The sequence below is a fragment of the Muscardinus avellanarius genome (genome assembly GCF_963383645.1).
Source record: "Muscardinus avellanarius genome assembly, chromosome: 7".
In the NCBI taxonomy this organism is placed as follows: domain Eukaryota; kingdom Metazoa; phylum Chordata; class Mammalia; order Rodentia; family Gliridae; genus Muscardinus; species Muscardinus avellanarius.
In genome coordinates, this window is record NC_137793.1 from 83,300,416 (window position 1) to 83,326,436 (window position 26,021).

The window sequence follows — 26,021 nt, forward strand, 5'->3', positions numbered from 1 at the left end:
GCTTTTCTTTCAAAGCTAATAAAGAAAAACCTGTGTGCAGGTGTGTGGCTCAGTATTAGTAGTAGAGCTTTTGCCTAACATGCACAAGGCCCTGGGTTCTATCTCTAGCACTGAAAAAAAAAAAAAAAAAAAGGCTGCTAATCCACTAATCCACTCCTATTCAAGCCAAATGTCTTTGACACAGATATAGGAATGCAAATATTCTAAAACTGAGGGTTTTGCCGATGAATTACATCAAAATTCACCAAACATCCCCATATATTTGGGGGTTTAACCTTAAAACACCACTAGGAATATGGCCATATAGGAAAGAAATTTTAGACATCAAAATTCTACACTGTTAGAAAAAAATTCATAGGTAGGCTTAGAGTGAAGGTTGCTGCTCCCAAAGCCCTGCTTGTGTGGAGTTTCTCACTCTGGGGTCGGCAAGCCTATGATCCAAGTTCCTGGAAGGAGGATGCAGCAGGATACCTGAGCCAGGTGCCTCCACCTGATGAGAAGGGGCTCCCTGGAGAGTCAACCAGCGAGGAGATTCTCATAGTCAGTCATTGTGGAGTCATGGGGAGGACCATCTGAGGATAGATGTCCTCTGTTTAGACAGGAGCAGGAGATGGCCCTGTGGAACCTAGCCATGGGGGAGGCTGAGGCAGCGTAATGCAAAAACTAAGCAGAACCTGTAACAGAAACCTCCACCCCAGTGGGTGGTGAGTCTCCATTCACTCTCACTATTTCAGGCGGGGTGCCGAGCCCCTTGTAAAGCTTGCCTCCTGCCATCCTCACAGCAAGCTTAGGGGAAACACATCTTAGCCAGTCAGGACAAGGGGAGGATAGCAAAGCAGAAGTTAAGAGGTCACTGTGGAGAGCAAGTGACCTTACCTGTAGGATTCTGAGTGCCTCTGCTGTAGCTGGTAATTCTTGTACCCTCCTGCCTGGCATAGGCTCTGGATATTCTCCATCAGGCACATCCCTTCTGGCCCCAGAGGACGTCTGGCCTTTGAGTCCCTTGCCCCTTTGTGCATTTTAGCCTGTCATACTCCTGGGATTGGGTGAACTGGGGAACATAGGACCCTATGACTCAGAAAGGTCAAAGCCACAAGGGAAAAAGGAGAAGAGAGGAAGGACAGTAAACTGCACAATTTAGCTGGGAGCCAGTCTTCCCTTGGGCCCCATCCTAGAGACTCTGGGGCAATGTCTTAAGGCAGAGACTGGACAGGCTCAGGTATGGGAGTTGTGATCTCTCCAGTCACCTCCCACCCGGCAGCACTCCGATGCCTAATTCTTGCTCTTAACCCCATGTGATGTTTTTGAGGGTTTTGTTTGGGTCACACACATGGGAAGCTCTCCTGTCTGTTCTCATCCGCCCATCTTCAGCACGGCCTGGCCCAGCCGCTGTGCAGCCTAGCCCAGATCCTCACAGATGTCACACATGCACACAACATACACTGTAGTTCACACATCACACACACAACATGCACCACAATCCACACAGCACACACTATACAATGCACACACACACATCACACCATACATGCACACCTTACATTGCACTCATGGCCATGTATCATACACTCACACAGCACACATTACACATTTATGCATCATACACACGCTACAGCACACTTCACATTCTCACACCACACTGCACACTCACACCCACAGTCACACACACACATCATAGTCACTTATTCACACTCTGCCTTTCTCTCCTCTCTCCCTGTGTCTCCGAGGCATCCCAGCTCTCCAGCCAAACAAATGGCAGAGCTAGCTACACACTAGCCCTCAGGGTGTTGGGAAGGGCTAAGTAGGAAGGAACCTAAGGAGATCCCACCTGGAACCTCTGGTGGTCAGTCTTCTAACCAGAGGCCCCCGGCTGACCTCTGACCTCTAGGCCCATTTGCTAGCTGGGAGACATCACAACTACAGCTGCTGGGAGCCAGTGGAGACTCCGGGAGGGTGGAGCAGGGCAGGCAGCCCGCCCACACAGCTTCCTCTGCACCTGCTCTGAGCCTCACACCGACTCCACTGCGGAAGTTATTGTTTTGTTTTGGAGAGCATGTGACAGAGCCCGTGTACGGTGAGCAGGGGCAAGTGAAGCGGGCATGGAGTGCGCACGCTGGGGAACCTGGAGGCTCTGTTAGCCGCCCCCTCCCTGACACAGTTCAAGGAACAGCCTGCATCCTCTACAGGCCAATATGAGAGGCTGCAGTGTGTGGCGGTGGGAACCCAGAGCCATAAACATACAAGAACAAGCCCCCGGGATGCTCTAATAAGTAATAGCCCTGCACACCTCTACTTTACAGGGCTCTTAAAGCACTTCCATGTCTGTGATTTCTGCTGGGCATCATAAAAGATGTGTGAGCTGGACAGGGCAGGGACCACCTTTAGTTTTTAAGATAAGGATAAAGCAAATGAGTCTAGCTTAGAAACTAGTGCATCTACATAAAGTACAGGGGCCCCTCCAAGAAAAAGTGCCAGGGCAAGGAGAGATCAGGCCTGTTGATTGCTATCAGTCTTGAGAGCTTCCTAGAGGCTCTTTGACCCCCAAGTACCCTTTCTCAACCAACACAATGTGTTTTCTCAACTCCTGACTTCCGCTGTGCTTTGCTGGTATTTTCTTTCTCTTTTTTTTACCTAAGTCTAATTAGCAAACAAGACAGATTGTCATTTCCTCATTTTCAAGCGTCTGCCCCTCAAGGGAGCCAGAATCTCTTTGACGTTCCTGATTGTGAAGGGCCCTTGGGTGAGCAAGGGGTCTGTGCCCTCCTACCACCCAGGGACTCTCGGATGGGATCTTGCTCTACACGGAACCATGGACCTCTGGCTTTGGTCACTGTACTTTCTGCCAGGTAAGTGCTATGGGGAAGCACTTCAGACTTTTAATGATCTGGCCACAGGCAATCAATTGCCAGGCATCTCCAGCCCTGATATTCCTGGACAGATTCAGTTACAAGTAAGTACCTAGGGCAGAACAAGGATGGAGGTCAGTCAAGGCCTTGAAGGCCCTCCCCAGTCCCTGCTGTTTCCCCTCTCTCTATGCCAAATGCTTCTGTTTGGGTCAGGTGTTGACTCAAGGGAAAAAGGTGTCCCCTTTCTAGACATACTCACATTTAATATGGGATCTTGCAGAAAGTACCTCCAAAGTTCTTTCTTCTTATCTCTACATTCTCTTTTTTTCTATTAATTATTTTTATTGGTGTATTTTAATTAGACATATTTGTAGGACTCATTGTGATATATTTGTACATGCACATAACATATTTGGACAATTTCATTTCCCAGCACGTCCTCCTCTCTTCTTTAGACCTTTTTCAGTACTGAATTTCCAGTTTTCTAGCCTATATAACTCCTTTTACAGCCTCCATCTACTTCCTGGATTCCATATCTTAGTTTACAACTGCCTCCTGGACACCTCCACTTCAATATTCCACCAAGGTCTACAATGCAGTGTGCCTAACACCTTACCTCAAACTCTTCATTCATCACCATCCAAGCTAGATGCTCCATCTTTCATAAGTACGTCTAGTATCAACCACTAAATGCCAGACTGTCTGTTTACCACCTCTCTCCACTTACTCCCAACCAGACTTGGGTTCACCGGTGGCCAATGTGTGTAGTTTCTAGATCCATGTTTAGCAGGATGAAAAGCAATGACAGTCTTTACTAGGGAGGTGACAGGGAAAATGAAAAGGAATATAACACACAGTCATCTCCCAACTATCTTTCCCACTTCCTTCAACTCCTCAGCCTTTTTGGAAGTTCAGGTAAATTTTCTTATAGCTTGATTCTTATCATAGAATTGTCCTTTCCCCAAAATTCAGTGACTCCCACTGCCTAATGGCCTAGATAAATATTTCCCTGTACTTCCCTCCAGCCCAGGGGGACTTCTCCTTGAAAATACACTCTATGTTCCTGCCACCAGGCTCTGCTCGCACCAGCCCTCCTGCAGGAACACCCCTCTTCTCACCTTCACCTTTCTGAGTTCCTCAAAGTTCATCTCAAAGTCCACTTCCTTTTTATAGACTTTCTTGAACTCCTTCTTCTGAATTGTGACCACTGGTTAAATTCATATTGTGATTCAGCGTGTTTATCTTATTTGGCTTATTAAATGATTATCTTGTGGGACAAAATGCTTTCTTATTCACAATTGCTTTCCTTCTTGAAAAGGGACAAAACTCAAATATTTGTTACACCAAAGACTGAGAAGTCTTAAAATCCAAGGGCATTCTACGTACCTCTGAGCTATATCTCTGGCCCTATTTTATTTTTCTACAAAACAGGGTCTCACTAAATTGTTGAGAGCCTCACTAAGTTGCTGAGGCTGGCTTCAACCTGAAAACCTCCTATCTTAGCCTCTCCCAAGTACTGGGATTACAGATGTGCATCACCACCCTCAGCAGCAGTGGAGTTTTAATGCAATGTCAGAAATGCTGAGAGGGAGTAGGAAATATGTATGCAAACAGGATGGTTGTCAAAACTTAGAGAAGGAAGAGGGGCTGGGTGGGGAACAGAAGATATAAAGATGCAGAGTATGCCTAAGTTGCACCACCACAAACTGCCCTGAGCACACCACCATTCTAGCTGGGCCAGAGGGTCCCTTCTCCCCCGCCCCACTCACCAGAAGGTATGAGAAGTGTGCAGACCAGGAGCATGCGCCCATCCCAGGACCTCACACACTCCTTCTCTTCCAGAACAAAATTCCCTGTCCAAATGACTCTGGATACACTTTCAATGGCTGTGCAAGCTTCTCTCCTGGGTCTTCCTATGGCTATTTGGGAAGGAGTGGGGGCAGGGATACTGTGTCTGCAAGCTGGGGTATCTGCTATGTATATACCAGGAGCTTTGTGGTGTGGGCAAGAGCCAGAGGTGAAAAGAGAAGAAATGTGGGCCAGAGGCTGGGGCAGGACACATGGGGCCATTTTCCCTGCATAACTATGCTTTAAAATGGACATCCAAGGAACATGTGTGTCTTTGTCAAGATAGGGAAATACAAACTATTTTATTCAACAGACTGATGGTTTGGTTTATAACTTTAAAATATCAAATGGCCTTTGGACCTTTATTTATAGATTCTACACATATTGGCATGGGCCTGGTCCCCAGAGCCCAGTGCATGTGGGACAAGCTGTGGACCACATTGACTAGAGCCTGGTAAGAAGTTCTATCATAAAGCAAGGCAGTATCACAAGGCATAGGCTTTCAAATATTTGTTAACTTTTGACCCCTAATAATAATAATAACCTACCTATACAGCAAAAATTCATTCTTGATTCATTCATAAGAGTTTGGGGCTTTAGCAATCAGATGCATGGTAGTATTAGTTTGCAAGATGGAAAAAGTATACAAAAGAACAAGTTTGGGAGTAGAAATCAATTCTCCTTTTCCCTCTCTCTGTTTGATATCATCTTAGCTATTAAAGGGGAGTCCAAGCAGAGATGTTAGAAAGGCAAGACTGGAACTCAGAGATAAAGATGCCAGAGATATATGTTTAGGTGCAATCCATGTAGGGTTGGCATTAACAGCCACTGGAGTAAATGAGCTAGTATGGGAGAGAGAGAAGGAGGGCAGATAGAGAACAAGCCAAGTGCCAAGTCCTGGACCAGCCCAACCTGAGAGGTGGGTGGAGAAGAAGCAAGAAAGGAGACTGACCAGGAGCAGCCATGAGGAGTCAGCATCAGCGAGGCCAAGGGGAGTGTTTTGAGGTGGGAGGCTTTGAGTCTGACAAATGTTGCTGTAGAGAAGACTAAAATGAAGACAAGTAGGTGGCCATCAAATAGGGCAAGCAGAAGAGCAGGTGGGGGGGACCTCACTGAGAGTTTTAGTGGAATGTTAGGGGCAAAATTCTGACGGGAGTAGATTGTGGGGAAACTGGAAGTGTGCAAGTGAACTTAACAGAGCGTTTGAGAAGGAGAACAGAGAAGTGAGGAGGCAGATGGAAGGGAGGCAAGGGTCAACTGCATGACATATACACACACACACACACACACACACACATACACACACACACACACACTATTTATTTATTTTTGCGGTACTGAGGATGGAACTCAGGGGAATTCTATCTCTACCACATCCCCAGCTCTATTTTTATTCTTTATTTTGAAACAAGGTCAAGCCAGGCATGCTGGTGCACACTTGTAATCCCAGCATTCAGGAGGCTGAAACCAGAGGTTTACGATTCGCAGACAGCCTCAGCTACTTAGTGAGGCCCTCCACAACTTAGTGAGACCCTGTTTCAAAATAAAGAATAAAAAACTGGGCAGGGGGTGTAGCTCGAAGGTCAAGTACCCCTGGATTCCATCCCCAGACACCCCCCCCCCCACACACACACAGGAAGAAACAGGGCCTCACTGAGTTGCAAAGGGTCTTACTAAGTAGTAGCTAAAACTGTTGGCGAACCACGATCCTCCTGTCTCAGCCTCCCAAATGCTGGGATTACAAGCGTGCACCACCACGCCCAGCTAACTGCATGGTTTTTAAAAGTGGTGATATCAGAGCCTGTGTGTGAGCTGTGCATGACAGCGCTAACAGAGAAGGAGAAACTGATGATTTCAGGAAGAGTAAAAGGATCATCATGCACGGGAGCTCTGCATCAGGAGGAAGGGTAGACTCAGGATGCTGGTGGAAGGCCTGGCCTATAAATGGACCCTTTATTAAGGATCATCATGCACGGGAGCTCTGCATCAGGAGGAAGGGTAGACTCAGGATGCTGGTGGAAGGCCTGGCCTATAAATGGACCCTTTATTAAGGATCATCATGCACGGGAGCTCTGCATCAGGAGGAAGGGTAGACTCAGGATGCTGGTGGAAGGCCTGGCCTATAAATGGACCCTTTATTCTCTGTGACAGCACTATGGACGGGCCATCAGCCTGCATGAACCTAGGCTGTGTAAATGAGAGTAGGAAGCAAGCCGAGTGTGGTGGTTAAATGTCTGAAATCCCAGTACTTGGGAGGATCACAGGTTCAAGGCCAGCCTTGCAACTTAGCAATACCCTGCTTCTAAATAAAAAATAAAATAAAATAAGGCTGGGAATGTAGCTCAGAGGTAGAATGCCCCTGTGTTTAATTCTCAGTATCAAAAAGGAGGAGGAGGGAGAGGAGAGGGAGGATGAGGAGGAAGAAGAGGAGGAGAAGGAGGAGGAAGAGAAGAAGGAGGGTGGGATGTTTCTTGTCCTTTTTAAAAGATTTCAAAAATCCTATGCCCCCTTTGATAAACACCAAAATCTCAGACCAGCTCTCCTCTTCCCAACATTCTGCTTGTGATTGAGTTGATCAGGCCTTCATCCCCTCTCCTACCTAGAAAATCACCAGAGTCTGTCTCCAGAGAGTTCCAAGGCCCTATGGACTTTTATCTCCTTTTGTACTGTCAAAATTATAGGGTATTGTCCATGTTTCATACATGTATTTACATCCAATTATATATTGAAAGTGGCATCTCAAACCAATATATCCCTCTCTTCTACCATTACCACTAAAAATCAAGTCATAATTCTTATTTAGTAGCATGTTTTGAAATATGAATATTAAACAAATTGGTCCCTTTAGATACCTTCTCCCATCCCTCCATTTCTTCTCCAGAATCATTTTTTAAGATGGTTAGATAGCCTAGGTAAAATTGAAAAAATGTATCCAGGACACTCTCAAAATGCAGATCCCTGACCCTACCTAGACAGGTAATCACCATGCCAACATCCGTATCTTAGTGAGTTCCCTTGGGCTGGCACCTACGCATGCTGTGCTATTTGGGAATCCTAAACCAGAAGACTGTATCTGTTTTCTCTGCTTGGTAAATCTGCTTGTCTAAGTCTTGGATGCAGGTTAAGGGTTACAATGAACTCCAAAGCTAGCTGGTTACTCTTCCTGAATCTGGTGTTTCTGCATCACCAGTCAGAGCTTTCTGGTTGACCAGAGCTCCGTGTACCCGCTTTCCTTGGGCTTCATCCATCAGGCATGCACAATGAGGACCCAGGTGAGTGAAGCAGGGAATTATCATGTGCTTCACTTTGAGCAAGACGAGGCTACTGGTGGTGACTGCATAAACGATGACCTCATCTTGCTCCGTCTTGCCTCTGCCCCACTTTATGACATCTTGCTCTTAAGGAAAGCAGCATCTATGCCCTGATTCTGGCCAGGTCAGACTCATTCAAAAACATTCATGTATTTCCAGCCTCCGCACTCAGCTTTCCACACAGGTGTGGGACGTCTAGACACACAGAGTGATTCCCCCACCCCCTCCATTGGGCCTTTGTCTCAAACTGAGACTTTGTGAACCACACACCCTTCCATTTCTCATCCCAGTTGTAAGGCTGCTGCATGACTCAGTTTCCAATATGTTTAAAGCAGCATTGGGTTTGCACATGAGGATTCCTTGGGGGACCTTGTGTTTCTGGCTGGGCCCTCTGCCTGCCATGTTAACATCAGCTACACTATTCATTCTCAAGGTACTGCTGTAGATGCTCACTTTCCAGTCCCTGTGTGCTCTCCCTGACCCTCATCTCGGTTTTACAATTGTATCTGTGTCTTTACTTTGTCCAAATTCTTTCCTGTACCTGTAAAATGCTCATCCTAAACCCTCAAGCCCTGACCTTTCCTTGATCCTGATTTGACTGACCTTGGAACTATTCTGAATGCATGGTCTGGGAGATTGGTCTCCCTAAATTGGAGGAGTTCTCTCTGCTCACGAGCATGCCATGTTCTCTCTCACATCCCCACCTTTATGGGGACTTGCATCTGGAAGACTCTCTTTTCCTCCACCCCAGCCCTCCAGTCAGACCCCAACACACACACACACACACACACACACACACACACACACACACACACTTACTTTACTCTATGAACTATTTTTCTAGAAATATGCAGACACTCACTGGGACCCAACTGGGACCCAACTGACAGTCATTCACAGACTTACCCTCTTCTGGCTTAACTGTGTTGCCCTACCTTCTCTTACCCAGCGCATTAGCTTTTTAATGTCAGGGATCTGCAGGCCATGTCTTTTATTCTGCCCTGCTCCATGCCCTTGTTTTTCCGTCCTATGCATTACCTACCTCAATGACAAGCAACATCATTGCCCTTCAAGCCCCTTCCTGCAGGTCATCCTCCAACTACACTACCCCCAACAATAGCCTGGACCCAGTGCCTTCGCTCGTTTCTTCCAAGGAACCTTGTGCTATGTCATGGGACTTATTACTGGCTGGCTATTGGTATCACTCATTAAATGATTTGATCTGCTAGTGAAACAGTGTGGGGGGGGGGTTCTTGAGGAAAAACCTGGCATTTCCTTAAGGTGAAAGGGAGTTTCTTGAGAAGAAACTCAGTGTTTCCTTACCGGGTTCTTATCTACGGTGAGCAAAGAATGACCCCCACAGACCGCAGGAAAGGGAGTAAAAGGTTTATTGGAAGCAGCAGGGAATAGGGAAAAGTGGCCGAAAACCCCTAAGGGCTATCGGAGCTCTGGTGTCCAGTAGTTGCCTTCACGTCACTACCTGAGTGTAGCCCGGGCCAAGTGCCTTCAGTTGCAAGCTGCTTTCTCCCAAAGTCCACACGATCTGCCAGAAAGGAAGGGCAGGTCACCCCTAGGGGCCCTGGTCAGCCTTGATTTCCAGCAGAGGCCTTCAGGTCACTACCCGAGTGTAGCCCGGGCCAAGTGCCTTCAATTGCATTCCACCTTCTCTCAAAGCTAACGCAACCTGCAAGAAAAAGAGAAGCTCCCCAATGGGGAGGGCTTCCCAGAGTGGGTAACTATCTTAGTGACTGCGCTAGGGGTTTATATATATCTGCATGTCCTCTATTGCTTGGAGTTTGGGAAACAGCTCTCAAATTTGCATAGGGTATTTGCATGTCCTTTGAGGGGTCTCCTTTCAGTAGGAGTGTCAGACTTGCTCCAGTGATGTCTCCTGGGTTTGTTGATTAGTAAACAGATGGTTTTGTGAAGCTTTAGTGTTCTTATCTCTGAACCTTGGAAGTTAATTAGTATTCGTTGCTCCTAAGGAAATTACATTTTTTTCTACTGAGGCCTCTTCCCTATCTGCCTACTTCCTTTCTATCTCCTCACTAGGGAGGGATATATATGAAAGGCATTAGGAAAATACTTTTGGATGATTTAATATAGAAAACTGTTGGCATGAATGACTGGCTGAGTGGAACTGGGCAAAACAAGAAAGGAAAACCTGCTGCCACGCCTTCCAGTCCCATGTTGAAGTAACATGGGGGTTATATGCTATTTGGGGCCACCCTAGGCATATTATTTTTCTCTGCAGTAGGTATCGTAATTTTTACTGTATTCTGCAGGGGGAGGTTGTCTGAGTCCTTATGAGTGTGGGTTTGGTGATAAGGCTGAGGCTAAGAGCTAGGTTAAGCCTGGGGCATAGAGATGGGAATAGGCATAAAAAATGGCCCCATAATATTAATAAGGTAGAACATGGGAGGAAGATGAGGCAGAGGCTGAGGCTGAGGCTGAGGCCAGGGCCTGGCTGAGGCTAGGCTAATGATGAAGGTGGGGTTGGTTCTGGGGGTGAGTGTGAGGCTGGGCTGGGGTTGGAGAGAGAGCCAGAGTTGGAGTTGTGGCTGGGGTTTGTATATAGCTGAGAATGAGGCTTCCTCTGCATTAACTTTCTCTCCTGCAGTATCCAGTGCTCTGAGGACCCTCCCAGAAGTAGAGCTGGATGGAGAACTAGGCGGATCTGTTACCATCCAGTGCCCGCTTCCTGACATTCACCTGAGGATGTATCTGTGCCGGCAGATAGCTGAATCGGGAATATGTGTTACGGTGGTGTCCAATTCATTTGTCAAGAAGGAATACAAGAACAGAGTCACTTTGAAGCCATCCTCAGACAAGAGTCTGTTCCTTGTGGCGATGAAAGAGCTGACTGAAAGTGACAGTGGAATCTATGCCTGTGGAGTGGGCATGCACACAGACCGGGGAAAGACCCAGAAAGTCACCCTGCACATCCACAGTGGTAGGTGCCCCAGTTGCTTGCAGGTGTGGCCCATCCAGAAAGCGTTTTTACTCAGGAAGATTGTGACAAGCGTTGAACTATAGCTGTTCCCCAGATTTCTCTGCTATTGACATATTGGACAATCCAGTAACAAATGGGACCCACATAGTTGAACTTCATAGTTGGTCAACCTCCTGACCCTCAGGACCATCTATCCACAGTGGATGAAGGAAATACAATAGATGGTGCTCTTGTGTTGGCCATTCTACCCAGAGCATCGGGGGAGAGTGGACCAGAGATTGAGGAGAGGCTCTGAGATGCAAGGAAACTGGTAGCAAAGGACACAATTGTCCTATGTAATTGTGCCATGAGATAGATCAGAGATGGATATACAAAAAGACGCTACTTTATCAATCCATATTTATAGGCCAACTTTGTAATGATCTGGTTTGGTCCTTTATTTCTCATGAATCCTGCCTCTTTATCTCTAGCAACTTCCCACATATATGCAGCACCAACTCAATAGCCTACAATCCCAAGAGTGTCTGGTGATTTTGCAGGGAAGTTTGGCTGGGCTAGGAGGGAAAGGCATTTCTGTCAGGGAAGCCCTAAGCCCAGTTCGTTCCTTGCTCCTTTCCGGGAAACTTTCTTTTTCCCCTTGCCACCATCCACCGTGGCTCAGCCAGCTTCTAGTCATACCAACCAACCCGTCTCTAGCCTCAGTCTTCCCTCTAAAGAGCACAAACGCATTCCTCTTGTCTTCAATAGAGTATGAGCCATTCTGGAAAGCGGAGCTGATATCTGAGCCTCCACAATGGTTTTCTAAATTTCTGCACTCGCAGATGCCTGACTGGTTCCCAATGGTCACGCGTACCACTTCTTCCGAGTTGGTACCCAAAGGTCAGTCCACGAAAGCATGAGTGGGAGAGGTGAAAGAGGTGCCATAGCATTGCAGAAATGAAGGAGGGGGTGTGTCCAATTTATAGACTGGCTGGCAAAGCAAAGCTGAGTCTCAAATGTGTGTTTTTCTGGCTTTGAAAGAGGGTACCTCGCTGAGATCTGCCTCCAAACAGGTTGCAACACTTACACATCACCACCAGGTGGCATCCCAAGCAATGACATCTGTGCTCCATTCACAAAATACAATTCTTTTATGAATGACTGCTGAAACCAAGACTGGGCAGACCTTTCCCAGCTGGAGGTCATCATGCCTCCTGCTACCCACAGGGCTGTATTTTACCTGCAAGCATCTAGTGTTTTTTAACAACTCTATTTTTCAACTGGAAGACGAATGATTATCAAGTTAACAATACTTTCATACTTCAGTATCATTTTCCTTTTTTAAAAGCATTTTGAAAGCTAGGCATGGTGGCACATGTTTGTAATCCCAGTACTTGGGAGACTGAGACAGAAGGATCCAGGTTCGCGGCCAGCCTCAGTACTTAGTGAGGCACTCTGCAACTTAGGGAGATCCTGTTTCAAAATAAAGAATAAAAAGTCAGGCTGGGAGTATAGCTCAGAGGTAGAATGCCTCTGGGTTTAATCCCCAGAACCACAAAAAAAGCACTTTGATATGCATGTCCCTCATATCCTCAAATTTGCCCTATGAGGTACATACACTAGTGCAACATTATTATATGAGGGGATACTGCTAAGTGCTGTGGGATAGTATAACTCAGCAGGTCATAGAGCCACGGTTGTGACTGATAATTGTGTGATTAGGGGAGAATAAATGAGCCTGCAAATACAGCACAAGAGAGAATGGAAGTAAAACTATAACCCAGGCTTCTTCCTGCTCAGAGGAGGTCAAGCTCTCCTGGGAAGTCAGGGAAGGCTTCCCTGAGCATTTGAAGATGTTTAGGTGTAGGTTGGATTGATTAGGTATAAATAACATGCTGTAAGGGCACTTTGGGCCATAAAGACTGCAGGAACAGAAGTAGTCTAGGCAAGAGAAAAGAGTATACTGAGGAAAGAGAGAGTGAGCCAATCCCTCTGGAGACTAGTGAGTACAGTATACATGGAAGGTCCCTTTTTCCTGCCCTCTCTTTTCAGTTACTACACCAGCTCAAAGGACCAAGGCCCCTCCAGGTTACCAAGCGTCCCCCACCACTCTAATAACCCACCATCCTCAAGTTTTCAGAACATCTTCAGTTGCAGCGGCCAAGCCGGCCACTCTTTTGCCACCCTCTGCAGCCTCAAAGACCTCCGCTCGGCAGGGAATGCTTGAGCCCCAGGAAGCCAGCTACAACCACCACACCTGGCTGCACAGACAGAGGTAAGAGGCCTCCACCTTCAGCGATGGACTAGAACCTCAGCAAAGCAGGCCAGACTTAAGGGATCCCCTAAAACTCCCTGCAGTGCCCATCTTAGCTGTCTCTCCAAGATGCCAGTGTGAAATATATGACCTATGAATATAGCACGTTAACCCCAGTGCTATTAACAAGAGTACACTTGTCAGTACCCCAGTATTGACCTCATTGAAAGAAGTGTTTGCCAGGCGTGGTGGCGCACGCTTGTAATCCCAGCATTTGGGAGGCTGAGACCGGAGGATCACGGTTCGCGGACAGCCTCGGCTACTTAGTGAGGCCCTCTGCGACTCAGTGAGACACTGTTTCAAAATAAAAGAATAAAAAATAGGGCAGGGGGTGTAGCTCGGAGGTCAAATGCCCCTGGGTTCCATCCCTAAACACGCAATAAATAAATAAATAAATAAATGTACTTGTTTCCTTTTATCTTTTTAAATTCATTTTTTTGTGCTACTAGGGATGGAACCCAATGGCCTTCTACTTCCGGACTACACCCCCAGACCTATTTTATTTTTTACTTGGAAACAGGGTCTCACTAAGTTGCTGGGAGCCTCCATAAGTTGCTAAGGCTGGCTTCAAACTTGGGATCCTCTTGTCTCGGCCTCCCAAGTACTGGGATTACATGTTTGTGCCCCCATGCCTGGCTTTACCTTGTTTATTTGTTTGTTTGTTTGTTTGTTTGGTACTGGAGATTGAACCCAGAGGCATTCTACCGCTGAGCTGCATCCCCCACCCTATTTTATTTTGAATCAAGGCCTCTTGCTAAGTTGCTGAGGGTCTCCTGAGGCTAAATTGCTGAGGCTGGCCTAGAACCGGAAATATTCCTGTCTCAGCCTCCCAAATACTAAGATTACAGGCATGTGCCACTATGCCCAACTTCCTTTTGCCTTTTTAGTTGCTACCTGGACATTTTAAGTTTCACATGTGGCACTGTTAGTGGCCAGCACAGGCCTAAAGACTGGAGACAACCACAAGATGGCAGCATTGCAGCAAGCAGGTGGCAAAGAAAATGCATAATACCTGGGATTATTTGTGCTAAGCACACACAAACAGGTTAGTAAGGAAAGGAACCTCCAGCATTATCTTAGATTCTATAAATAGGAAAACTGCGGCCATGCGGGCTAAGTGTTTTCAACTAGAACCGGGACTCCTGATTCCTAGTTTGGTAAATCACACCAACCTCCCAGTGAAGAAGAAAACAAATTAACATTTTCTTAGTCTCAGCCACGTGTCTTGTAGTGTTACCATGTCCTTAGGATGCAAAAAGATGAAGACATGAGATAGCCAGGTCTTGCTAATACAAGTTGGACGGCAAGAAGGTTTGTTACAGGTGTGGACAAAAGAATTAGGAACATAGACCATGAACAGATCACTGCTAGTTTACCATGACTAGGGAAGAAAAGAAGACTCCTGCACCGGCTCTTTAAGAAAAGCAAGAATTCAAGATGTAGAGAAAACAGGGGGTCCTTCTAAGCAGAGGAAGCACTCAGAACAGCACCCTCTTTCCCACAATTATAAAAAACTAACTCATTTAACAGTTGCAACAATCATGTGAGTGAGCCAAGGCGTCGAGTGTCGGGAGAATTGGCATTTATTGAATCCCACCATAGACCAGGTGCGTTAAACTTTTTATACACACTATTTTTGTTTCATTTTCTGAACATTCTTGTGAAATAGAACTATACCCATCTATGGAAGAAAAGGCCCAGAGAAGCTAGGAGACTTGTTCAAGTTCATCCACCCAGTAAAAGATCTGAATTTGAAGCCAAGTGTCCTGACTCCACAATCCAGTCGCTCTTGGGGGACTGGGAAAAGTCCTGTTAACAAAGGGGCAGGTCTGCGAGTCCCCTCCAATGATGCTGCCCACGTGGAGACTGCTTCTTTTTTTTTGGGAGGGGGGTGTACTGGAGATGAAAGCCAGGGGCATTCTACCTCCGAGCTACACCCCTAAGCCCTATTTTTTATTCTTTATTTTGAAACAGGATCTCACTGAGTTGCAAAGGGCCTCACTAGGTAGCCGAGGCTGTCTGCGAACCGCGAGCGACCCTCCTGTCTTAGCCTCCCGAATGCTGGGATTACGAGGTGCGCGACCACGCCCAGCTGAGAGTGCTTCTTTAAACCTAACATTTTCTCCTTTTCCTTCCCTCTCCAGAGCATTCGATCATGGCTCGAAATCTGGAACCTTGGAAGGCCAAGGACTTCACATCCTGATCCCAACCGCTCTGGGCCTCTTCCTGCTGGTCCTGCTGGGGCTCCTGGGGAAAAGAGCCCTTCAAAGGAGGAAAGGTGAGCCGCTGGACTTGGGCTTCCCGCCCAGGAGGGAGAACTGAGCTACTCAAAGCACCCAGCGCATCCAGATCTCTGCTGGAATTTCCAGACAAAACACACGAGCAGCCTGGGGTGTACGGAAGCTGGACAGAAGGCGGTGGCCTGAGCCCTTTGGTCTTCAGCGCAGGGCAAGGCTGTGCCTCCGGACCTCGTGCGCACACTGAACGTCTTCACACGTGGCCAAGCATCGAGGGAGGGGCAGCCTTTAGTTTGGGGAGGGAAGGGAAGGACGAGCGCCAGCCTCTGAGGCCATCTGCTTTTCTCTCTCTCCCTCGTTACTGCCAAGAAGCCTTCTCCAGGCGAGTCCGCCGACTGGCGAAGAGGATGCGCGCCCTGGAGGCCTCTCAGCGGCCCGGGTCGCAGCGGCCCCGCGAATCTCAGAGGCCGCGCTCGCAGAACAACGTCTACAGCGCCTGCCCGTGGCGAGCTCGGGGGCCGCAGGCCGCGGCTGAGCCGACGGCGATAGCAGGTGGGAGATGGCGGGCAGAGAAGCACCGTAGTCTGCCGCCAGGGCGCAGTCCACACTTGGCTCTGGAGGCGCCCGGAGCGCAGCACTGAGCTTTCCCAGGATTTCCGCAGGGCCGGGAGGGGCGGGGCTTGGTCCTGGCCACGCCCTCCTCATAGCCCTGTTGGTGTTCCCCTTAGGCCAAGGACCCGCCCCTCTAGCGGATCCTGGAGTCTCGGAGCCCCCCGCCTCGCCCCAGGTAAGCTCCCCCACCCACCCACCCCCATTGACAGCTGCAAGGAACCTGCGGCGGCTGCAGGGGCTTAAACCAGGGTGCTATCACTGGAGCTGCCCCATAGCTGCAGGGCGCAGGCATTCTTCCCAGCCCCTGAGCCGGAATTCAGGTTGTATGCGTTCCATTCCTTGATGGTGTCAGGGTACTAACCCCCCAGGAATTGTGGTAGCTTTAGTTGCCTGGTTGTTGTCTGAAAGTTTCTCAAGGCCCGAATGGATACTGGATGCCTGGGGCTTAGTAGAGAATGATAGGTGGTGACCCTAATGTACCTGAAGGACTTAAACATGGAAGGGATTAGCTTGCTGAGAGGTCCTAAGGGGCCACCGTGTGGACGCTGCTATCCAGTTTTACCTTAAAGTGAGGGAGAGCTTTCTAGTAAACTCTCTTAAAATGATACGAGGTAGTTTACATATCACAGGAGATTAGACTTAATCTAGAGGGTGACTTGGCAGGAGACAGCCAAGAGTTGACACCTGGGGTGCAAAGAATTCATAAATCCAGGAATGGACCTAGGGAGCTCAAGTTTCAATCAGAAAAAAAGCCTTTAAGATATCTATCTTTGTTTTCCCACATTAAGAAAGCATTCTAGGCCAAGTATGGTGGTGCACAACTATAATCCCTATAATGTGGGCGGCTGAGACAGGAGAATGGCAAGTTTGAACTCAGCCGCAGCAATTTAGTGAGGCTGCCAGCAACTTACTGAGACCCTGTTTCCAAATAAAAACAATAAAATAGGGCTGGGGATGTAGCTTGGTGGAGGAATGTCTGTGGGTTCAATCCCTGGCACCGTAAAAAAAAAACTTAAATAAAGGAAAGAAAATATTCTCTAAAGAAGTCACCATGGCCAAAACACTGGTTTCAGTATCCTAAAATAAAATTAGGGGTAGCAAAGATCCATGTTTTAATTAGCATGTAAACTAAGCTAATACAACAGACCCCAAACACAGGGCTCAGGAGATAGAATCCTATTTCCCTCTCAAGTAAAGTCTCAGAGGCAGAGTGGGTGGCCTGAGTCAGGAAGTCACTCAGGGACTTTTGGCTCCACCATTTCCTGGATGGTACTGGTCCTAGTCAATACTCAGTCTCCAATATCATACCTACATTCCAGCCCACAAAGAAGAGAAAGCTGCTTCTTTAAGACCATGGCCCTGAGGTTCCACACACCCTTCCCGTCTCACCCCATTGGCCATAACTGAGTCATGGAGCAACACCAACCTTCAAGGGAGGCTGTGAAATGTAGCTCCTGGCTGGCAATCCTGTGGCTAGAAAAGGGAGAGTGATATCAGCTCTGCCGCAGTCACTGCCAGCTTCTTGAGCTTGTCCTGCCCATCCCTGCCAGAGAAGGCTGGCCACAGCTTAGAAATGGTCCAGCGGTGCCCATCCACGCACCCACCAGCCTTGTCCCCTGGAGCTGCACTGCAAGCACACATACTCTCCTGGGCTACACCTTTCTTAAAAAATATCATCTCCCTACTTGAGACTTTCTATTAGGGGCAAAAAGCACACAAAAACTATAATAGAGAAAATTTACAACAAGATGTATGTGCTTAATGATTGATTGTTTTAGCTTCATAGAGAATATTTTCATTTTTTAAGCCAAATGAATTAATTTCAAATGATGAACTCCGTAACCGGCAGTGGGGGCATTTTTGGTGTTTTGTGTACTTGTGCATGCTAGGCCAATGCTCTGCCACTAAGCTACGCCCTCAGTATCTTCCCCCTTTTTGTTTCTTAATTTTGAGTCAAAGTTTTGCTAAGTTGCCCAGGATGCCCTCAAACTTGAGATTCCCCCTATGTCAGCCTCTTGAGTAGTTAGGATTACCGGCATGTGCCACCATACCCAGCTAGGATACATGTTTTAAACAAGCTATGTCTGCTTCCCTCTTTTGGAAAGTACAAAATTTATGTTTTTTTTTTTCAATGAGCACTTAACCAAATGCCTAGTATATTCAAGATACCAGACTTCTAGGTCTTTGAACTTGTTCTGAAATACATGTTCATGATCCCCACCAGGGCTATGACAGCAATTGTGCCATGTCGGGGTCCTTGACACAGCTCTGTCCTTTGAGAACTAATCATCCTAAAGGTGTATGATCCTGAAGTTTTAGTCACGGGAAGAGAAACACCACGGTGCCCATGGGGTCTGCAATTTTCCTCCCTGTCGCTGCCCAGCCCCTCTTTGGAATGCACTGTCACGCCACATCATGGCCTCCCCATGCCCTTACAGAGGTACATGAGTTGACTCACTCTACCTCTGAATAACTTCCTAAGTAGATGCATATTTATCCCACAAGTCACATTATCTTGCCCCCTAGGGGATTCTCTTCTGGCTGCCAGGTTCCCTGCACCCGTGTTTAGCCACATGATTTCAGTTTGAGCCCCATTTAAGGTATTTCCTGCCCATGTTAGATCTAAGCGTCTTCCAATTATTTAGGGTGAGACACCACCCTGAAAATCCCCAGGGCTGGCCCATTTGATGGAGCTCAGCCACCTCTGTATCTTCACCTCCTGGAACTTAGCAGCCATGGCCATGCCCCCCATTTCCTGTTGCAGAAACCCACCTGGAGACACACTGAAATCATCCACCCACACCCAGTGATGCTTCTTTGGTGTTCCTAGGTGCCTGAAGATCCCTGGCTCCATGCCCCGTCTCTGAAGACCAGCTGTGAATACATGAGTATCTGCCACCAGCCTGCTGTCAAGGTGGAGAACACTGATTCAGATGACTACATGAATATTCCCAGCCTGACTCACCTTCCTGGATGTCCCCCCAGGCCCAGGCCTGGGTGCCAATGAGTCTAGCCTGTCTGCTGATTTCCAATACCTATTCCCTCTCTTCTTCAGCTCCCATGCCCCCTCTTGATTCTCATCCCCATCTGTCTGTGCCCTGAGCACGGCTCTGCTCCCAGCTAACCTTGTGCACCTTTGCAGCCCATTGTGTTCATCAAGAGGCCCTCAATGCCACCTTTGTCTCCATGCCACCTGCTTCCTCTCTAACCTAATAGTCGGTGGCATGTGCAGGGCATTTCATCCATATCTTTGATCACAGGGACTTTGCTACCCCAGTTCTAAGTCATATAGCATCAGGATGGCATGTAGGTATAGCTGCCACTTTATAATTTCTTTCCAGGGTTGGGCCTCACACAAACAGAAAGCCTTTGGGCTGCACTGCGAGGACGTGCCTCAGCCCACGAGCTAGGAAGAAGCACTCCCAGGACATTCCCAGGAATGCCTGTGCCTTGACCCAAAGGCTGGCACTTGCTACTGAGCTACTTATTTCTAGTCCTATGCTAAGAGCAATTCATTGTAATGTGATAAAGTATTCTACATTTTGGAACCGTGATTGTTAGTGTTGGCGACACATATCTGCATAAATCCTCTCTATTCTAAGCCTTCCTCAGATAAGCACCCTGGCTCCAATTTCTTTCCTCTTTTAGACAGAGTTGTGGTCATCTCCTTATTCTTCCATATCATAACACTGATATTTGTGCACTTAACTCTGGTTTATGTCAGCCACCCCAAATCATTACCTCTCTCTGCTTTTAAAAACACACTTCATCTCTTTGCCAGTTCTATGCAACATACAGCAAGGTGGGTAAGGAAAGCAGCCTGGGCTCCCTGGAGGGTCAGGACCTCTGCAATAGCACATCTGTCATGGAAGACGAGACATTCCCCTACACATACTCTCTCTCTTCAGCTTTAGGGCAAGGCACAACAGACACTATCTTTTGATTGATGTCTAGCCAGAGCTTGGACCTAGAGAATGCCTACTCTTGCCATTGAGAAGGTCTTTCTCACATACACAACACAATCTCCCCAGGCACTTGCCCAGAAATAGGAAGGAAAGGCTGCCAGACCTGAGGTGTGTTGCCTTTTCTGAACAAGGAACATCAGCACAGATTGGACAGTACCTTCGGGTACCATGACACCAGCAGCAATGCCAGCTCAACACTGACCCCTTCTCAAGCAGCCGACAAGGAAAAAATGACTAGAGAAAGAAAAGAGGGGCCTCCAAGAGAAGAAGTGGTGGAGTGGGGTGGGCACTGTGGTGGGAAATGAAATGCTTGGTGACACTCTGCTTTGTGACGGTGCCTTAACCTACATGTTATCCTTTATCATTTACTTTTCAAAGCAATGCCTCTCCTCCTCACCCCAATGTTCTGCCCCTGCAGATACGTGATGTTCACACGCTGACATTCAATTTTATATTCCTGCATCTTTCATTGTTCTCAACAGTCCAAAACAGGCAAAAAAAAAATGTTCATTTTATTAAGTATTTACGGAGCACCTGACCCACTGCTCCACACTGTAACAAGAATCATGGGAGATAAAGGGAAAACATGGGGTGCTATACTTTGCTACTTTCATGAAACTTACAAATAAATATAACTCCAGTCAAAATACTGACAGTAATTAAATAAGCGTTGTAATAAATATAGGAATTCATAGATTATTCACAGCATCCAGAGGAGCCTTCCATGACTGTTGTTTGAGCTGTTGAAAGGATGGTCTTTGAAGATAATCCTGGTGTCCACTGGCCAAGGATGCTAAGTACCCAGAGAGCAGCACAGGAAGGGGCACCTGTTTGGAATGACTCAGAACAAATGAGTCTAGGCATTCACAGCTGGTAGAATTTCTCCATCCAGGTCAGAAGAATGTCCACTTCCCCAAAGGCTTTGATCAGAGCTGCTTCAATGTCCAACTAAAGGGAAGAGAGAGTTGGAGGTCAGCCAAGTTAGTTATAAAAAGAGTCTTCCTTCCAACCTGCCATGCTTAAACCAGGTCTGACTCCTGATCATGGGCTGGATCACTGTGGAGGGATCTCAGATGAGCTCACCTGCACAACACTTGTCCTCCATCTATATGTGTTTGTCTGCTCAAGGATGAGGACAAAGAGGCCACTGTGTAGCAGTGGGCAAAGGGCAAGGGAAATGCACATGGCACCCCTAACAATAAGAGCCATAGCATCAGCGGACATGGCCACCTGAGCCCACGGTGAAGGTGAGGAAATGAGTGCAGGTAGCCCCTTTCCTTTGTGTGTTTGTGCTTCATGCTATTTATTTATAGGTAGATGTATGTGTTACTCCAAAAACATGGTCAAAAGCACATTTAAAAAATTCTTATGGGTACAGAAGCTGGAGATAAAATTTGAATTTTCTTTGGTGTGTTAGTTGAGGAAGAGGTCATATAATTTCCCATCATTTCTGAGACCACCTGTGGCTTATGGAAAATACTGCAGATGTGTTTGAAAGTGTATGGGGGTGGCGGTGTCTCCCTTCTTTCTCTCTCACTTCTGACTTCAGTTGTCCAATAAGTACCCATAAAACTCTCTCCTGGGGGAAGTCCCCAATAGAAGCCATCTTGTGGGGAACATAATAGCTTGAAAATTAACTTATAACTTAACTTGAAAATTAGCTGGAAAAAAAAAGAAACCACTTTATTTGTAATGCTTATGCAAAGCGTATGCTGCAAATAAGCCCACGCTCCTGCTCAGTCAGGTGGTTTGGGGGCAAGCCTGGTGGAATCACCTACAGTAGATTCTGCATCCATTCTCTCTTGCTAGTCTGCTTCAGTTGGATGTGTAAGCTCCCAGCTCCTAGACCCACCTGCTTGAACACTCTCTGGAACAGCAGAAACCGCCTGTGTGCACTCTTGCTGATGGAACCCATTTCATTTCCTTGCTGGATAATAGGAGAAAAAGTCATGCCAAGAGTTTTAGGCAGGAAGGGCAAAGGTAAGCTCCCTCTCACCGGGGTACCAAGGCTGGAGGACAGGGCTGAGCTCTACATCCTCAAAGTAGCCAATGCCCAACTCCCATCATGTGGCAGGAGCCACCTCCTGTGATTCTCACAGCAGTTCCTCCAGGTAGAAATGTCACCCCCATTTTACAGATGATGAAACTGAAGCCCAGAGAGGTTGAGCACCCTGAAAAGTGTCATCCAGCTGATTCGCACACTAGACTTGAACCCAGAGCTCTTTTCCATGGCACCCACAACTTCCTTATGGAATAAAAACCAGAACTAAATGAGGAGAGGAGTATCCTCAAAACACACCAACTCCTGGGCTCCTGGACCCAGCTTTCTTCTACTTACATTGAGTTGTAGTTTTGACAGGATAACAATGAAGTTGTTGGCCAGGGTAGAGAGTGACTTCAGGATTTTGAATTCAACTTTTTTGCTGTAGTAGTTTTTGAAAACACTGTTCAAGTAGAACTTCAGCAGGGCGTGGATGAGGTAGCAGCTCTCAGCATCCTAGGGAGGGCCTGGGTCATTACAGAGCTGAGGCCTCTGCCCACCCTCGTCCATAGAGGGCCAACCACATGCTACCCAAGGCAAACTAAGAAGCAGAAGAGGAGCCTTCTAAAAGATGATAATAAGCACTGGACCTAAGGAAGCTTCGGGGGCCTGTGGAGAATTGCCAGTTTCACGGAAGGAACCGAAATCCCAAGAAAAAGGTAGCCTGTCAGAGGTCACATAGCTGTCATGGACAGGCACTCTTGATTCCATATCCAGCTAATATCTACTTTATTTTGCACTGGTGGTCTCTCCAATGTGGGGAGGTGATAGACCCTGAAAAGTGCTTGAACTTTGACTTTGTGGTGGAAGGTTGGCAGGAAGAAGACAGGGAGAAGAAATGAGAAAGGTAATATCCTCAAATACAGCATTGCCCTCAGCTCCCAAACCTTGTCACCTCTTAGGGATCAGGGATCAGTATGTTTGTGCTTGCTGACTATATAGGCAAAGAGAAGACAGTAATGGGTGAGAAAAGAAGACAGAATTGCAAGAGGAGTTCCCCTCAGTAGATGCCCATCATGTTTCAATAAGCAAGAAGAAATAGAGGCTGGTGGCAAATGTGCTCAGTGGACAACAATGTTTGCAAGCCTCATTACCCACTCCTGTCTGTACCCATCCTATGTAGGCTCAGCTCAGGGTGGAAGGGAGGGGCTCCCATCAGCCCTACAAAGGGAGGCGTCATCTTTCCCTACTACCTGATTACCGAGACATCCTGCAGAACCTCCCGCCGCAGTAGCCGGATGCTTGTGATGTTATCTTGAGCTTGCTTTGGGAACAGAAAGAAAAGATGTCTCCAAGTTAAGGGTCAACATTGAAGCCAACCCTCTGACTATGTACTGCTTCTGCAGACCCCTGAATCTAACCAGTCTGTGACAGTTCAGAGGCCAAAGGAGGAGCCAGGAGGGCGGACAGATGCCATCTATAGGAAACCACTCAGCTTGCCCCACCCCAGGGGCAAATGGAATCCCAGGGCTTCTTAGAGCCTGGACACAGGCTTGTTGAGGGACCAGTGTAATTCCTGTGGTCATTTGAGATAGGAGGAAACAAGCATTTGGGTTCAAGGACCACAGTGAGTGGATTTGTCTCCACTCCCAGGTGGTAGGGACAGGTGTAAGGCAGGAGGGCTGCCCTGGGAGCTGCCTCTGCAGTCCCACCACTCACCCTGGCTCTTGAACTTAGAGCCAGATTCCATCCAGAATGAAACCTGAGTGAATCAAGCTCTCTTCTTTATCTTCCCTGGTCTCTATTTTCCTAGAGGCTGACCACATCTGAACCTTGATTTCCTCATGGGTGACAAGGAACTGGCGGTGCCTCCTGACTTCCCTGCATCCTTATATAGGAAACTGATTAGCAGGCTGTGAAGGGCTTCATAATCCTAACATCTTTCCCTGGGGTTGACCCCCATATCTGGGTACAGAGCACTCACCACTGTGTCCCTGACAGCCCTGAAGGCCTTCCACATTTCCTGGAGATCTACCCCCTCCACTCTGCAGGGCCCAAATAGGAACTCTTGTCCCTGGAGTCCTGGCAGCTGGCTCCAGATAAGCAGGATTAGACTCAGGGATGGGAGGGCAGCCATCTGTAACCAAGAGCCCATCTGCAACAAAGAAAGGGCAGGTGAATTCTGATGAAAGAAAGAAAAGCCTTCTCCAGAGGCAGGCCCTCTGACCAGGAGTGGTATATCTCAGAATAATGCTCTGTGAGCCTGCCTATGCCACAGATGGGAAATCTGAGCATACAGATGAGAAATCTGAGAATAGGGTAATTCCATGGTTTGTATGTCCTCAACAAACTCAAGAGTCTCAAGAGAATCTACAGAATGTGAAGAGATCTTTGTCAGCTATTCCTTTGATAGAAAACTAATATCTAGAATATGCAAAGAACTTAAAAGACTTGACACTTAAAAAAAATCCAATCAAGAAATGGGCATGACAGCACACTCTTGTAATCTCAGCATTCGGGAGGCTGAGACCAGAGGATCATGTTTCACGGACAGCAGCAGCTACTTAGTGAGGCCCTCTGCAATTTAGTGAGATCCTGTTTCAAAATAAAGAATGAAAAATGGGGTAGGGGGTATAGATTGGAGGTTGAATGCCCCCTGGGTTCCATCCCCAGACCATCAAAAAAAAAAAAAAAAGAAAGAAAAGAAAACAAAGAAACGGGCAATTGAACTAAATAGACACTTCAGAAAAGAGGAAATACAAATGGCCAATAAATACATGAAAAAATGTTCAGTGTCATTAACAATCAGGGAAATACAAATTAAAACTACACTGAAATTCCATCTAACCCCAATCAGAATAACAACCATCAAGAAGTCAAACGACAATAAATTTTAGCAAGGATGTGGGGAATAGAAACTCTTCTACACTGTTGGTAAGACTGACTGCAAATTAGTACAGCAGCTCTGGAAATCAGTGTAGAAATTTCTCAGAAAATTGAAAATAGATCCACCATGTGATTCAGCTATATCACTTCTGGATATCTTTCCAAAGGGACTGAAATCAGAAAATTATAGTAACATATGCATATCCATGTTGATAGCAGCATAATAATTCACAATAGCCAACTTTTATAGCACCAACCTAGGTGTCCATCAACAGATGAGTGGAATATAAAATTATGAGTTATAGGGCCGGGCGTGGTGGTGCACGCTTGTAATCCCTGCGCTTGAGAGGCGGAGACAGGAGGATCACATAGTTTCGAAGCCAGCTGCGCTGGCTTAGGAGACCCTGTTTCCAAATAAAAGGTATAAAAAGGTCTGGGAGTGTAGCCCAGAGGTAGAAAGTCTTCCAGGAACCCCAGTACCACAAAAAAAAATTATGAGTTATACACATCATGGAATTCTAGTCAGCAATAAAGACGAACAAAATTATGTTATTTGCAGGAAAATGAATGGACTCAAGAACATCATGTTAAGTGAGATTAGCTAGTCACAGAAAATGAAGGGTCATATGTTTTCTCTCATATGAAGAAACCAGGGAGTAGGGTAAAAAAAGGATTTCCAATAATGGAGGAAAACCAATAAAAGTATTAAAAAAAAAAAAGAAATCTGATCCCCACTGTGAGAGACAAGACCTGTAAAATGTGATTAGGTCATCAGGTCTGCCCTTACCAATGGGTTCATCCATTCATGGGTTGATGGATTAATGAATTAATGGATTATCTCAAAACGGGTCTGTTGTAAAAGCCAGTTGGGCTCTGTCTTATACAGGCCTCTCTCACCATGCCATTCCCTTCATAACCTTGGACTCTTAGTCACATCAACAAGAAGAACCCCATCAGATATGACCACCAATCTTAACCTTTCCAGTCTTTTCATTATAAATTCCCCAACCTCTGGTGTTCTGTTAGAGCAACAGAAAATGGATTGAGACAAGTGGGTTCCCAGACTAGGGAGAAGAGGGCTTTCGTGTC

The 26,021-nt window shown here is 46.9% G+C and overlaps 2 protein-coding genes across 2 annotated transcripts; one reads left to right on the top strand and one right to left on the bottom strand.

Moving 5' to 3' along the window:
* Nucleotides 1-2,809: 2,809 nt before the first annotated feature.
* FCMR (Fc mu receptor) lies at nt 2,810-19,107 on the top strand (the record flags this gene model as incomplete). The annotated part of the gene is made up of 8 exons (XM_080698724.1): nt 2,810-2,846; nt 10,626-10,958; nt 11,706-11,837; nt 12,990-13,212; nt 15,396-15,529; nt 15,861-16,040; nt 16,217-16,275; nt 18,931-19,107. 8 exons carry the CDS (start codon nt 2,810-2,812, stop codon nt 19,105-19,107), a joined length of 1,275 nt encoding a protein of 424 aa, XP_080554850.1.
* Nucleotides 19,108-20,929: 1,822 nt separating this feature from the next.
* Nucleotides 20,930-24,201, bottom strand: IL24 (interleukin 24; the record flags this gene model as incomplete). Its single annotated transcript, XM_080698578.1, has 5 exons — nt 20,930-21,013; nt 21,918-21,992; nt 22,404-22,562; nt 23,308-23,370; nt 24,031-24,201. 5 exons carry the CDS (start codon nt 24,199-24,201, stop codon nt 20,930-20,932), a joined length of 552 nt encoding a protein of 183 aa, XP_080554704.1.
* Between the last annotated feature and the right edge of the window lie 1,820 nt (nt 24,202-26,021).